Source organism: Phasianus colchicus, chromosome 12 (genome assembly GCF_987193195.1).
Source record: "Phasianus colchicus chromosome 12, bPhaCol1.hap1.1, whole genome shotgun sequence".
Lineage (NCBI taxonomy): Eukaryota > Metazoa > Chordata > Aves > Galliformes > Phasianidae > Phasianus > Phasianus colchicus.
Genome location: NC_143447.1, coordinates 12,453,286 through 12,469,306, shown reverse-complemented (window position 1 = coordinate 12,469,306; position 16,021 = coordinate 12,453,286). Strand labels below are relative to the sequence as shown.

Sequence of the window (16,021 nt, the reverse complement as noted above, 5' to 3'; positions counted from 1 at the left end):
TTCCGGATCACTTATTAGAATCATTTGGCTGACTCCATTTTCAGACAGCACATGGCCTGAAATGTCTGGATCAAATACCACCTTCTGGCAGACAGTGAGAACCCAGTAAAACCTACTCAGTATCAAGGGATTAGATAAACTAATTCATCTCTAGTTTACTTTGTTTACTTAAGGACAAGGAACAGACTTGAGCCTTTCATGCCTACAGCTGCTTGCTAACCAAATACTACAGTAATTTCCTTAAAGAGTTATCTGCCTTTTCTTATTGCTCCTTGGATCACTGTCTCTATTGTAGACAGCTGTTACAGCTAAGAAAGGAGGATGTGGGATGCAACATTTTCCCTCTGTTTTTCTAAAGGCCAAGAAATTACTCATCTTTTTCTATGGGACTGTTCCATGATCTCATTTTGGGAAAGACAAAAGTTTGTGCACCACAGCCATGGGAGTAGGCCTGAGAAAAATACCCAATCTCAGCATTTATCCTGTACTCTCCAAATAAAACTCAGTGTGAGTTGTGCCTTTATAGATTGCGCTATGGAGAAATTATTTACCCATCAAAAGGCTTTCAGAACATCCAGTACTATGGGAAGGAGCCTACCCATCACCAGCATCTTAGTTTCATAAAATAAAAGCCTGTACTTACAAACTTGCTTTCTAGGTCCCAGCACCAGCAATCACTCAAATATCGGACACACAGTCCACGGAAAAAATCAATTAGCAGGATGCTTGCAACTGTGAATATCATGTCGATGATTGACAGCTTTAGCATCTCCTGTAATACATATTATTCCAACATATTGAGTCATTCCAGAAACAAACTGCCTTGCATACAGCTCTTCTGCATTTATACTTGCATTTCATATTTTGGATCATGCTTTGTACCATGATGAAGCATGATTTTATACAAAGTTTCCTTATATGCATTTCCTGTTTGACTTTACCCTCACTTGTCTACGTAAAGAACAAACATAATTAGACTTCCAGTGTGCCTTCTACAGTTTGCAGCAATAAAACTCTGGGCATGGCGGTTTCAACCTTTCTTTCTAATGAGCCCACTGAAAATTTATCTAGATAGACAGGATGCAGCTATTTACTCTCTTGTACCCAATCCTTTGTTGTAGTGACTCTTGAAATACACACTTAGTAAGTGCTTCACAAGGAGAAATGCTTATTGTTCACAGAAAACCACAGCCCAGTGACAGTGGGGTCACCAAACCACAACAGAAGTCTGTTTAGTGCTTACAGATTAATGGGGTTACTCCTTAATTAATTGAGCCTTGAAAACATACAATTAAGTAGAAAAGATTATCTAAAAAAAAAAATAAAATCTCTAACCCATTCTGTAAAAGAAGAAAAAAAAGAACAGTTTAAAAAAGAAATACCTAATGCCTGTGGAATAGGGAGGGCAGCAGGCAGAATAGAAGTCAGCCTAATAAACCTAGGAGGAAATTTGGCTCCTGATGATCAAACAAGACCTTTAATATTGCTCACTCTGGAATAAGGAGCTCAGCAAGCCAGAAATGTGCTAGCATCATTTTTCCTTTAGTGGCCCGGGCGCTGGATGAGTGCAGCACTGACAGTGACCGACGTACATCAGGATCAAATGACAACCTTTGTATTGTGCATCCCATTAAAATGCAAGCTATCTGCATCACTCATCAGTAGAGATCTGCCTGTGCAGAGCTGAAGACAGAGACCGAAGGCTGGCTGAGGACACTTGTACAACACTAAGCACATTGTATATACTGAACAACAAAGCTCTTATGTGTGGCCATATCAGTTTGTGCAATCTTCTCTCCTTCTATGCAGCCCTTAGCTAAATTTCTGGAATTTACACCAAGAAAACCTCTAAAATTGAACACACCGTGACACGGTTTTAACTTCTGGTGAAAGAGGAATTAGGAATAAATAGATTAAATAATATAACAGTGACATACTTGACCAACGTAGGTTTCCCAGCACTGATTCTGGGCAGAGCTAGAGGAAGCTGTGTTGTTAACCAGTGAATCAGAGGTTGGCAAGCTTTGAGCGCGAGATTTGTTGCTATTCATTTGTGCATCAGAAATAGTTGCAGATAAATTGCCTTCTTTAGGAGGAGTTCCAGTTGCAAAGGAGGGGGTAGAATTACTTGAATTGTTGTTAATCTGAAAAACAAACGTCTTGAAAGCTGCATTTTCACCTGTACTTTCTCTCTCTTCCTTTATACCTGCATACATGCAAAAGCCTCATGCCTTCAACAAGGCATACGTACACATGAAAACACTCCATGTGTTTTCAAGCAGCAATTAGGTGACTTTAAAGTAGCTGCCAAAGCACAGATGCAGGTGGAAATTTTTTAGGACAGTGATAGAAGCTGATTTCAGGTCCAGTACCTCCAACTACCTAAAATGCTGACATTAAAGTAGTTGAGGAATGCACAGAAAATATTATTTATTTTTCTACATGTCAGCAATCAAACGGATCCAGTTATCCCAAAGACTACAAGTATTCAGAAGTGAACACTACAAAATAAACTTCACAATCCTTTCAACATGTAGTATGCTGTAATGCTTGGATTTCAAACTAATTTTCAGCTGACATGATATATACTACAGATGGAATTCTTTCTGTTGTAAAGTCAACTCATTTTGCACATTAGCAAACATTAAACTTACACTGTCACTCATACTGTTCACTTTATCCAGGAGAGCAATGATCAAACTGTAGAGATTTCCCAGATAGAGAACAAGAACTCTGAAAACAATAAGACATAGGTTATCAACATCCCATGGACTTGTAATATATTCTCCTGTCTGGTGGAAATAAAACACTAGCAGAACTTTCTTTTTCCTCCCTTGTTCTTCACATTCTTTCTACACTGCATCATGTCCATACCTTGCAAGCTGAAAGCGAAGAGTGGTCCTTGGATGGTACATCTCTAGAGCTGCCACGAGTTCAAAAGCAGAGGGTGCAATCATGGTAATCAGAGACACAACTACGCTTACCTACAGAACAGAAAGGCACAGCGCTGTTGTAGCTTTGCACGCTGATATCCTATGGTGCCTTGACTGCTGGCGGAATATTGCTGATGCACGTGCTTTTGTGACTGCTTTTCTTGGAGAATATACTTTGAAAAATTATCACTGGCATTAGTAATAACTGCAGTTGGGACCCAAAATTAAAGACCTGACATATCACTCAGGAATCTTTGCTGTAGATAGTTGTATTCTAGCCTTAAAGGTATTAGCTTATTAATATCAAAATTTACCATGTTGGAAATATAAAGAAAACATTGTCCTCTGAAATGGATGAGTCGTTCTCCGTACACATTTACTTTCTATTGTCAGCATACACTTCTTCTGAATAAAAATATTCACAGAACATGCAGTATTCTTCAGCTGACATCAATAGCCATTGTCAAAGCTGATTCCTTTCTAACAGCTCTTCCTAGCTCTTTGGCTCAGTGTTCACTCAGCTCGGTCATGGGCAAAAAAGAGACTTCAAACTTTGTCTTCATGAAATAAGAGCCAGCTAGAACTGCAGTCTCAGAGAACCTTGCTGCCCACACCAGCTCTGCTGACTCCATGATGCAGACAAAGGGAGCAGGCATGCAGAGCTCCAGGTAAGCAGAGCTCGGCACTCCCACTGCTCATTTCTCCTGGCTCATCGCTTGCAGTTTACACCTCAGTACACACTATCACTACTGAGAGCCCTGAGACAACAATCCTGCTTCTAACACAGCGATGACAAATATGGTGTACCTCATTTTTTTCCCAAAGAGTCAATTCCCTCTTCTTGCTCTCTAACTTTTGGGATCGATCCACGACAAAGTAGATGATGTAAATACTTCCAGTGAGCGAGAGAAGCACGAGGATGTTTGCAATAATCCTTAAGCTGATTGTCACTGCCCTGAAAAACAAAAAGCACCCAGCCAATATAACAGGCTGCTTTATTACACCAGGGCTCTTTTCTAACATGGCTTTTATGGGCATGAAACAATCACAGCAGCCCTGCTGCCTGCATTTAAGCAGTGCTTTGGAAAGTGCCTCCAATCTTACATACATACAGGTTTTTGCTTTTCTTCTTTTCCTGCTCTTCCAATATAGCTTCCTTGAAAGAAAAAAATATATATATATTAAATAGCATTCTGCCAAAATAATGCTCATCTTTCATGGAAGGTATCAAGTATACTAATAAACTTTCCGATATTGATGCAGCCAGGTACCCCCCTGGACCATTTATTATGGAGAGATTAAATATATCCATGCTTTTACATCATTAACATCATTTTTATTCTCTTGTTCAGTGAAATTGCATCACAAGCAAATTTGTTCCTATTTTTTAGCTTCTTGTCACACATATGGTAGCAATAAACAGAACACAACAGGGACAGAAGAGTTGTATTAACACAGGGACAGAAGAGACATATGAAATGCAGTGACAGTGTCAGCAAGTGCGATGTGACTGCAGTACCACAGGGAGGTGTGATATCCTCCCCCAGGCAAATGCATCCATCGGTGAATGCCAGGAAACAATAAGGAGCAAAAAGAAAGGAGAGGAAAGGCATATTTAATTTCCAAATAACCAGAAAAATAATTTGTAGGGGGGTTGATTACCCGAATGCTGTTAACTATGGCAGCCGCTTTGCTCTCTGCAGCCTCAGGGTTTCCTATTAAATAATCCCAGGCACAGAACAGCCTCCAACAGAAAGTGTAGTTTTCATCAGAAGCACTTGCTAAACTCATTCTTGAGTTCTTCGCCATTCTGTGAATAGAAAAATAAAGAAAAAATGATTGAAACTGGTGTGTGAAAACGTACCTCAAATCACTGGCATGGTTCATAGTTTTCAGCTTCTTTTTAGATGCACAAATACTTTGTGGCAATCAGTGTAATTGCTAGCAATTTTATGATGAAAATAAAGTGGGGTGAGGTTTTGAGAATTGAACCCGATGTTTGCTCTTGTGCAGAAGAGACTCACTGATTGCATTTTTCATACCTGGCAAATAAAGCAAGTATATCTCACAACTACAGCTGTGAACATTTTTAAGATTACCAGGTAGGGTTCAGCTAGAAGATACTATAACACAAACTCACTATTACTGTGAGTATGAGCTGATCTGGAAAAACAAGTGATCATGCAAAAGACGTGTGTTTTTTTCTGCTTATTTTCATCCTCAAAAATTATGTTACTGTTAAATAGAAACCCAGTGATGTTTTGCAGACCCTGGGAAAAAGGAAAAAAAAACCTAGTCGGCTCAGGCAAAAGGGCAGAATGTTGCAAAATCCAAGAAATGAAATGAAGATTAATAGCTTATGAAAGGAAGGGCAGCCAAATGGACAATGTTATATGGGGAACAATAATCAGGCAGGCAAGAAGTCAGTGGGCTAAATCAGAAAGAGAAAAGCTAATCACATCCTGAAACTGCAGATGTGTAAATCAGCATCAAGAACACCAGTGACCCTCGGATCAAACTAGAAAGTAGAATAAAAATAGATGGAAAGGGAAGGATTGGTTTTGAAACGGAGTTATTACAGCCAACACTAAAAATTGCCTTAGACTGCACTATGCCAAATAGGCATCCAGAAGGGAAGGGAAAGTGAACCAAGAGGACAGAGCGACCTCACTCCCTCCAGGCACTGCACATTCCTGGATTTTATGGCCAGCACTTGCAGTCTTGCTCTCTCCTACCTCCTGGCCTTCAAACAGCACAGGAATTAAGCTTAATATGAATGGGATGCTACCTATCAGCTGAAACAATGCAAAGGTTATTGCACCTATGACACAATTTTTGTATTAGTATTTCAGTAGGTGAGAACAGCAATGCCTAAAAGGATTATACTTAAAATCTAAGTTTCTGTCAGAACAATATTTGTACTAGAAAAAAGCAGAAACAACTTACACCTCACGCTGTATAAACACAAACCACACAAATCCATGTTACCCTCCTTTTATGGAGCGGGAAACTGAAGGAAGAACCAAGATAAACATCAGCAAGACAAAGAACAAGCTAGAATTGAACTCCATCTGCATTCCTGCCATTAGAAGATGCAAACAGGTTAATAGAACCGTGCAGAATAAATGCAGAGGAAATGGGATAAACATGCCATTAACGTCTGCCCGAACATCCGAGCTTACGGCTGGCCATAAACGGGAAATCTTACTTTTTTAAGAGGATGATGAAGCTGTAAGCAAACACTGCCATGCCAACCAGGAAGTAGGCGAGAGGCAGCCGGTATCCTGCTTTCCCAATCTTCCTTTCTCTGCCATAGTAGCCATAAAACAAAACAGAATACTGGAGGTAGCCCTGCGGAGACCAGAGTCTGTAAGTAAGAGCGGTAACAAACAGGTACAACCAAACAGCAGTAATAGAACAATAAAGAGTGGTTTTAGCCTTGCCCCAAGTGACCAGATGGTGTCCAGGTCTTGTGCAGTTTTCATGTCTTCCGGGCGAATGGTTTTGCTGACGGTGCTGCCGAATGGTTCACCAGCCAGTAGCTTGGAAGAGGAGAAAAAAGTCTCTGACATTGCATCGACCCATCTGACCCACAAAGGGTCATTCCTTCTCCTAAGCTAGAAACTCCTTGAGAAATCCTGCATTCATTTTATTGTTGGTTTTTTTTTTTTTTTTTTTGCCATCTGTGTTCTGCTTGTAAGTAATTCAGTGCTCTGTAGACATCTTCCAAATGGTTGAAAAATGAAAAGAGGTCAAGAAAAAACCATTAACTAAACATTTTAAAACTGACTGTCCATTTTAAGTATTTTTAAATTATATATGACAATGTTTCATCTCAATTTTTTTTTTTTTATTAAGTCTACTTACAAAAGTGAAATAAGAAACTGAATACCTTCATCACTTCAATCTGCCCACTTTTTCATTTGGGGACTTTTTGCATTTTGGCTTAGCCAACAAGAAGAAAAATCAGATATTTACATGTTCTGATAACTTCACGGATTAAGTGAGGTAAAATCCTATCTATGAATTATCTCACAAAGTTAATACATAGCCTTATTTGCATGCAAGATCTAAACAAAATAATGGCTGTTCAAACTTCTAGAAAATAATTTCTAATGAACAACAATTTGTCTGGAGGGAGATGTTACTTTTTTTTTCCTGCCTATAAATCACATTTGCAAGACCTGAGCATGTTCAATACCAACTGCAGCTTTTAGGATTTAGTTCTCCACTTTAGTAATTGGATACAAACATATTCTATAAAAGCATTAGTACAATGTTGACAAAATATAATCTCTAACACTAATAGCAAAATTATCCTTTGGCAGAAAAATGTACAACCCTCTTAATAATGGTGTTTATTTTAATAATTCATTTGAAATTGTGCATTTCGAATTGATGTACGCATTTAAGTGTGGCATTTGTTTAATTCAGAAAGGAAAGCACAACGGGTAAGCAAGCATGTTTCTGTAAATATTAGCAACATGTTCTTACCTCTGGTAAGACTACAAATGCTCCTGTCATTATGGTAAGTACAATATTGATTCCAAACAGCCATCTTAGGAAGATGAAGTAAGAGGCAACTCCAGACCCAAAATGACCTTAAACCATAGAAAATAGTTATCTGAGCAGCACAGTCTACAAAAGCTCCCATCGTTTATTCATTAAGTACTACCTGAAGACTAAGCAAAGGAAAAACCTGCCTCATGGATGCAGTGTGAACAGCAAGGTAGAGAAAACTTCGATGCGTCAATGAGGAAAATATGATTATGCCACAAGCTCTGTCGGATGAATCTGTAATTACCAGCAGTATTTACTCAAGAAGCTGCTGCACTGGGTGACGTAATGCAGCAATTCCATTTGCTGCTGAAGCACAGCAGCACAGTCTAACTGCTGATGTGATGTTCAGGGCTGCCATGATTGAATCTAGGACTGCTGAAGTGCCTTCACACCGCTTGGTCCTGGGCTTGGCCCAAGGATGCTGCCCCACAGACTGTGATGAACCATAACCAAAGGTGCAATGGACAAGACCGATTTTTTATTTCTATATTTACTAATTTTTTGGTTACTCCACACTAAGGTCATCAATGAGATCTGTGCAGTGCCTAAGGCATCAGGAAGAGCAGAAAAAGTAAAGTTCCACATCAAAGTCATACTGCAGGTGGAAGGTCACCTTTAACACTTCCTCCCAAATACTGTTTGATTCAGTAAATCCAAACACAAACCTTAAGAGCCAGCATTTCATCAAAGGCTTTACAGTTCCATCCCATTAAATCCTTGTACTTACTCTCAATTTTTTTAATTCGCATTTCCCAAGGAATAAAGAGCACCACAAAATTATATGCCAGTCGAAGAAACTTCCTCCAAAGCTGAGGGAGAAAAAAGCAGAGAAGAAAAGAAAGGTGACAACTTTGCATGGAGAGGAAAAAAAATAGGAAAATAAAGAAAGAAATGCATCAGTGTCTCTCATCTGGTATTACAAGAAATATTAGCAATGTTTTTGATCATCATCTCAGACCATGTCTGTGGGGTGGAGATGGGCATGGTGGGATTTAGAAATGCACAAGATGTGGGAGGGCTCCTTAGCTTCTGTTTTTATTAATAATATTATGAAGGGGTTTTCCTGTTACACTCTTTAATTTGTGCTTAAAGAAATAATACAGTTACCCTACACATAATGAGTGGTGTTGTTCAACTTCTGAATTATATCCCTTGCAGAATATCTTCAAGCAAAAACATGCGGTAGAGACAATTAGACTAGATAGACTCGAAGATGAAAGCTTTGATTTTGTCATAGGAAGAGGAATATGAACAAGAATGAAACCCAGTGTCTGATTTACCAACACAGCCCCTTAGCACTCTCCTCTTTCTGGTTGACATCCTAGTTCCACTGAAGTCCAAGACATAAAACAGTATTTATTTTTACAGCATCCTACTTTCACCGCATTTTCTACACGCAAAGGCAGAACAAGGAAAGCTGACAGTTATGCATGTGGCCTTTCACTTGTTCAAATGAATAAAATGCATGCTGTTCTGTTTTACCATTACAACCCTGACTTCTAGAATTGAAATAAATTGCACTGTGAAAAGTCTACTCATTGTGATGACACAAATGTTATTGACCACTTAGATGACCAAAGACCTCTTCTCTGTTGGTTGCATATTAACAACAGTTTCCTGCACGTTATTAGTTTCTAGTAATTAGGGCCAGAGTCTATTTTCAATAGTGTAAATAGATTTGCTAAGATTAGATTCAGATTCTTTGAATATGAGGCAAGCAAAATTCTTTAACAATGTATTTACAACAAGCTATTGCAGGATTGTCTTCCAAACTAAAAGCTAGACACATTTTTCATGCTCAACTATTGAACTGTGGCCCCATGGTCTGCTGAAATTGCTCTTCAGAGAATACTAACATCGTATTGTTAGCATCCCATTCCCATCACCCTCTCTGGCAGACATCAATATTCATATGATTTGAGAAGGACGCTTCTAATGTGTTAACACAAGGAGATTTATCGCTCACACATCAAATTAGTCTGCGAAATTGTAATGACTAAATTAACAATTGAAAAAAAAATAGCCAAAAAAACAAGTTCTTATCTACTTCTTCCTCAGTAGAGCTCTCAAGTTGGAAATCAGGATGACATAGAAAACATACATGTCTGTGAATAAAAACTTTAGACGACTTTTGGTATAAAGAAGAGACATAATTTAAGAAAAAGCAGACATACCTCCGCACCAGCAGCCTGGTAACCTCTGGTTCTGGTGAGCCTCCCTTCGTACTTCAGCACAATCTCCTTTGCCTGTCTGCACAAGAAGGTGGAATTTTGCTTGACACTGAGCGCAGTGCTCTGAGCCTCTAGTTCTGCACAAGCAGCAAACAGCTGCAGCAGAATGCTCTGAACCACTGCCGTGGATTAGGTTTCCCCATGAAATACTTAAGCAGACAAAGCTTTTTTCCTACTGAAGATTTACTGTCATATTAAAAACACTGACTGAGAGCTCTGCCTGAGAAAACTTGACGTTCAAAACTTTTATTGCAAGAAGGCTTGTCTGTTCATTTATTTTTTTTTTCCTTTCTGTCCTTTTAACCCAATATGGCACAACCAAAATGCCTAAAATAAGATTTTCACTATAGTGTGGTTCGTTTTATGTGGTTACGAAAGAATTGCTCTTGCAAGATTCCAAGAAGTGTGTATTCATCTGATCCTACTGCTGCTCATACAGTCTTTGACCTCAGCAGCAGTTGGATGGGGACCACTGGAAACTCATAGACACAGAAGTTGTGGGGCAGCAGGAAGGCAGAGAGTCACAGACTGTGTAACAGAAGAAAATCATAGAATGACTTGGGTTGCAAGGGACCTCAAATGCCATCGAGCTCCAACCCCATGGAGGTTGGCTCCCCCACCAGCTCAGCTGCTCAACATCCCATCCAACCTGGCCTTGGGCACCTCCAGGAATGGGGCACCCACAGCTCTCTGGGCAGCTGTGCCTGTGCCCCACCACCCTCAAAATCTCTTTGCTTCCAAGATTAAACAAGGACTCTGCTGGGATTTCCTCAGGACCGTAATGCTATCCTAGCATCAGGCAACTTTTAAGAGAAAGGTGCCAGATGAAGAGGAAGAAAATAAAGCGATCCCAAGCATACAGTGCTGCGAAAGACATGACAGAATTTAGTCCAAATGTTGGGCATGCACCCTTTGCACTGTACGTTTGGTGTTGTTACCTGAGCGCCCGCAGCTTCTGCCTCATCGGCCACGGCCTGCAGCGGATGTTGGACATGACCTCCTTCTGGTACTGGATGTTCTGGAAGACCTGCTCTGGGTCATGGCTGTTAGCCTTCTCTTCACTGATATCCTCATCTGAGTTGCTGAACACCCCACAAGAGGAAAAACAAGACAAATTATTCCCATCTAGATCCCCATCATCCACTGGTTTATGTGGTATCCAGTTCACAAGAGCAATAAGTGAACTCACAGAACCCTGTTGTTTCAAAGCTGATAAATAATCTGGATGACTTCCCCATTGATGGGATGTGTCTCTTCCTCCCTACCACTTGCTGCTCACTAACTCATCCATGCTCCCCAGCTGAATTCCAGTCTTTCCTCTGAGTGTTTCCAGCTTGTACATCATGCTAACAAGATCTTCTACGTATTTTTCTGGAACAAAGTGTCATCTAAACTTTTCCATCAGAAGCACTTATAATTCATTTACTTTTCATGCAGTCTTGGCCTTTAACTTTGATTTTAATAGTGATAAAATATTTCCTTGTTAAAACACAAAGGCTCTGTCCCTTTGCTCTTGTTCTCTGCTGATAGGGATAGAAGCACAAGACCACAGTGCACCAGGAATTACATCATAAAAATTATACATGCTCTGATGTAGATTTCTATGAAAAATTATTAAATGTTCTCTTCTGATGCTGGCACCACGTTCACTTAGCTGCAGCTCTCTCGTTCCATTTGAAACAGGGAATTTCATGTGAGCCAGCAGTGTGAACAGAACCGAACACCTCCAACAAAAACAGCTAGCAAGTTTTCCAACAGCATCTCTGAGTCTTCATTGGGAAAATTCTCTGCAATTTTGCTGAAAAAGCAACACCTTTGAATCACTTGGAAATAAGTCACAAGCTCACTGTTGCCTTGTAAAAACATCTGAAGGATGCTCTTGGCCAGACTGTGTATCTATCAATCCACACTCTGGCTCTGACCCTCAGTCACTGTGGACAGTCAAGGAAAATGCATAATACAAAGGAAAGGTATAGAGATTTCCTACTCTGCTATACTTTGGAATTACAGTGAAGGTGTTTATGGTGCAGCAGGGAGTATGACTGTAGAAAGGGAAAAAGAAAACAGCTTTAAAATACATCTAAATATAGAGAGAAGAGCGATTCTTCTTTTTCATGTTACTGCACTCTAAATAAAAGACAGACAGGATCTCTCTTTTCTGCTCTATAAGGAAGATTTGCACTTCAGGAGAGAGGAGGATCCCTACCTGTGGGGTGGCTCCTGGTAGGTGTAGATGTTGGCGTGCCGCTTCACCATCCGATACTTCTTGCAGGACTTCGCAGGCTTTGCTGCTGCTGCAGCAGCACCCGGTGCTGCTTCCATGGTGGCAGCTGCCCCAGCACCAGGTGGGACTCTGCCACGCTGGGAGGAAGCCTTGAGCCCCTGGCCGGGCGTCTCTGAAGCAGCCAAGTGTTACAGAGCAGAGAGCAGTGAGCAGCCCAGAGCCCCGAAGCAGAAGATCTCGCCCTGTGCTGCAGCAGTGGCAGGACCTGAGCCTGGAAGTGCATGCATCCTTAAAGTGGCAGTGCACAGCAGCTCCCGCCAGGCTGCTTCTAAGGGAGCTTTCCAGGAGCAAAGAAGGGAACTGAATCCAAGGGTTTGCCAGCTGCAGTCCTTAATGCAGAGCCAAGTTTCCCTTGTAACATGATGGGTCCCTCCAAATGCCATCCTTCCACCAGGCTTGCCCACTCTGGGTGATGTATCCACTGACATCATTGCTTCATATGTTTGAGCGAGCGTTCCTGCTGACATAAAGCAAGAATTGTTTGTATTTTGGTCTTTGATAACAGAGAAAATGTGACAGCAGTTTCCTGCAGGGCTTCAGGCTCTTTTCTGGAGAACAGACCCCACACAATGGGGCCACCTCTCAGCATGAGCTGCATTCACAACTTCTCTTTTGAAGGATCAAAATACCAGCCCTTCAGACAAGCTCACACAACCAAGAAATTCACTTTTTGTCAACATCTGCAGCACCTTAAATGAGCTCAATCTCATTACTTATTGCATAATTTTCAGCATTTACTTTAAGGATGAGTTTACAGAGAGTGTTCACTTGTTCCTAACTTGGAACTTGCTCCCCTTAATAGTTCTGTGCACAGTGTGGCAAGATTTTCAGTGACATAAATCAGCAGTGTCTTGTAGCTCACTTATTTGCAGCCTCTCACAAGAAAGAACATTAAGTTCTCTCTGTTAAATTGCACAGGCTGCTTTTTTTTTTTTTTTTTTCCCTCTGCCTTGAGATAATCAAAAATATTGCTACTTGCTGAAAACTCTTACTTTTCCATTGTTATGGTTCTGTCTGTTGTACTTTATGTATTTAGTTCAATAACTCAGCAGCCACTCAGTAGTCACAAGCCTTATTACTATGTAGGTAACTCTCAGACCAGAAAGAATCAGCCTTGTGAAGCCCAGAGCCCAGGTGTATCTTGTCCGAAGCCTTGCCAGAAACCTGGGACAAAGCAGAACAGCCTCAGAACAGTAAAGAAATGCTATGTCCAGAATTCAGTGAAAGCAGGCAGCTGTGCTCTGCACCACCGTTTTCATTCCTTCTTTTTGTTATATGCACATGGCATGTAACATAGCAAAAACCATTGGTGGAAACACCACTTAGCCATCTTCTATTTACTATATAGTTTTTTCCATGAAATGACCTTGTTGATCCCAACTGTGTTCTGAACTTGTTCTGTACACACTGCCCTTAGACACAACAGAGACTCCAGTAATCAGCTTCCCAAGAAAAAGAGAACATAATTTTAATTTTTCTGTGCTGCATATTATTATTTTTCATAGTGAATCTGTAGAATGAAGGCCGTTAAACTGATAATCCAGAGCTCTGTCTCTATGTACTTAAATTCACTAGCTTTTGGAATGGACTTTGCTGTTTGGCATAAAATCCACAGGACAGGAGAAACACCCTGATGTCCTTTCTCCATGTCAGAGCATCCATCAAGTGAAAGCAAGCAGCCAAAAGGGGCGCCTACCAACCCCGATTCGTATCTCCATTAAAGGGCTAATCACTTCTTTCCATCTGGAAAAACAAATAGGGGAACAATGCCAGAACTTTCTCTGTCTGAAAAGCCCTTTAAAGCTCTGATATTCAGACAGTGCTGCAAACACCCCCACTTCACCACTGTTTTGACCTGCAAGATATGCTTTCAGCTTTATAATTTAAAAGCAATAAAATGTTAGTTCAAATTATTTCCGTGGTTGTAGAGTTAGTTATTTACCTTTGTATTATGGCCAATGGCACAGAATTGGGGGGAAGATTCTGCTGCTGTGCTCAAAAGAATAAGTGCCTCTCTATTCAGGCCAGCCTGCTCAAGTCCATTAGTTTGCTGCTTATTCCAGTTATGTCTACTCACTGCTCTCATTTAGAAAATTGATTTTTTTTCTATAGTTGCATCATTTCAAGCAGTGAGAAGTGGCGATGGCTCTTTGTCACCCTGTATCATACAGAAATACTATTCTGGGCCAGACAAGCAGAGCATCTAACAAATCTGTCCCATCAGGGCTAACTGACTGTGTTAAACCCAACTTTTTCTGCCTGTGCCTCACTGTTCCTATTTCCCAGCAGATCCTGGGCTTCCAGATGCACTAGTTTTCATCTGAAGGAGCCACAGAGTAAAATTTAACATCATTTGTAGTTCCCTGTGATTACACAGGTCACAGAGAAAGCAGCATTCTTTTATGTGATGATGATATAGCACCAAAAACATTAAAATGCCAACATTCACGATTTATATGGATTTTAATTAGCTTACATATCTTAACACATCAACAGGGAATATATTAATTTATTTTCCCTTTATTAGAAGAAAGCCTAAAATCGTAAAACAAGGCAACAATTTAAGCCTGACATTTATACGACTCTTATAGTGCCAGTGCTAGAATCTCATCTATCATGTGAAGTTACTACCAAACACTAAAAGCACAATGAGCAGCCAGAGACTCATGAATTCAGAGCCCATCTGACGGGAGGATGCACAGTGCTTATTAAGAGAAAACAGAAAGCAGGCTCCAGGACCTTATCTCTGAAGTTGGTGGCATCTTCTATGGCCCATAAGCCTTGCAATGGCTGCTCTCTAAGGAAGGAAGGATTCGTTCAGATCCGCAGCAGGGCTTTAGGTTTGCTTTTCAACTCAGCAGACAGTCCAGCAGCCACAACACACAGCTGCCTGTACCAATATGTTCTGCTGAATCCTTAAACATACTGGGGTTTGTTTACACTGAATGAATACTACAGTGGTTATAAATTAGACTTCAATTACCATTAAGTGGATGTAAAACAGGACAATAACCTTTTACTGCAAGATGTATAATGGCAGCTATCTGTGTGTAATAGGAAGTCTCACATTTGATGCATAGGACCATTTTGCATTTTCAAGCAGTTAGCCATGAAAAAAAAAAACCCACAACCCAAGCTGGTAAACTATAAACATAGAAAATTCAAGCAAACAAGCTTTTTGTGCTTGTTCGTTCCTTTAGAGATTCACTGTAAACTTCCCATCTTTCCACCACTATAATTTAACTTGGACCTTTTCAACATTTCCCCACTTGGGAAATGCAACTCCTAATCCTAAAGTGAAAATTCAGAAGTTATGAATTTTTTCAGTTATCTCTGTAAAAAGAGAGTACTGTCCATTGGACAGGACAAGAGGTTTTATGTTGGGCCAGAGAAGGTTTAGTTCACCTGTTTATCCCCTAAAGATAGTAGAGTTGAGCAGATGGATTAGAACAGATGGGATTTTGAGGGTAACAATGCCAAAAATATTTTCTTCACTTACTGGGAGAAAATTGTTCTACTGGACTGTATCAAATCAGTGCCTCCCCATGAGTTCGTTTGCACAGCTTTATTTCATACAGTAGGTTTACTCTTCAGTTCCTGCACATTAGTAGCCCTGGCTGACATATATCACCCTTGGATCAAGGGGAATACTCTCACTGTGGTTCAATTTTCTTGTGAATGCACATCCCACATAAAAAAATCTCTCATTTAAAAAGCTCCCTGTGTAGTAACTGCTCTTACATCATCATAATAGGACTATTTTTATTCATTAGATGATCAGGCATGACTTCTAAAACATACATTTCGGTGACAGTACAAACCACAACAGTGTAAATCAAATTCAAGAAACTGTCAAGAACAAAACCAGGGAAATGCTAACACGTGTACTTTACAGCCTAAGAATGGCTGAGGACAAAGGGATCAACCACACTCAGGACCCATGATAGGGTAAAGCACAACCCATCAGCTTTTACAGCCAATGCAAGTGATGCACATGGTCAGCAGCACAGCCC

General features: G+C 40.4%; 1 protein-coding gene across 1 annotated transcript in view; it reads right to left on the bottom strand.

Moving 5' to 3' along the window:
• The window catches only part of TMC3 (transmembrane channel like 3), a 37,708-nt gene that overhangs the window by 6,384 nt on the left and 15,303 nt on the right, over positions 1 to 16,021 (bottom strand). Inside the window, exons 7-20 of the mRNA XM_090148979.1 lie at positions 11,931 to 12,465; positions 10,663 to 10,806; positions 9,668 to 9,743; positions 8,221 to 8,302; positions 7,428 to 7,534; positions 6,377 to 6,475; positions 6,142 to 6,284; positions 4,596 to 4,743; positions 4,046 to 4,089; positions 3,741 to 3,888; positions 2,875 to 2,984; positions 2,655 to 2,733; positions 1,938 to 2,144; positions 644 to 772 (exon numbers count right to left, since the gene is read on the bottom strand). Of these exons, the coding sequence (XP_090005105.1) occupies positions 644 to 772; positions 1,938 to 2,144; positions 2,655 to 2,733; positions 2,875 to 2,984; positions 3,741 to 3,888; positions 4,046 to 4,089; positions 4,596 to 4,743; positions 6,142 to 6,284; positions 6,377 to 6,475; positions 7,428 to 7,534; positions 8,221 to 8,302; positions 9,668 to 9,743; positions 10,663 to 10,806; positions 11,931 to 12,046 (1,632 nt within the window). The 5' untranslated portion in view covers positions 12,047 to 12,465. The remainder of the gene's footprint in view (positions 1 to 643; positions 773 to 1,937; positions 2,145 to 2,654; positions 2,734 to 2,874; positions 2,985 to 3,740; positions 3,889 to 4,045; positions 4,090 to 4,595; positions 4,744 to 6,141; positions 6,285 to 6,376; positions 6,476 to 7,427; positions 7,535 to 8,220; positions 8,303 to 9,667; positions 9,744 to 10,662; positions 10,807 to 11,930; positions 12,466 to 16,021) is intronic.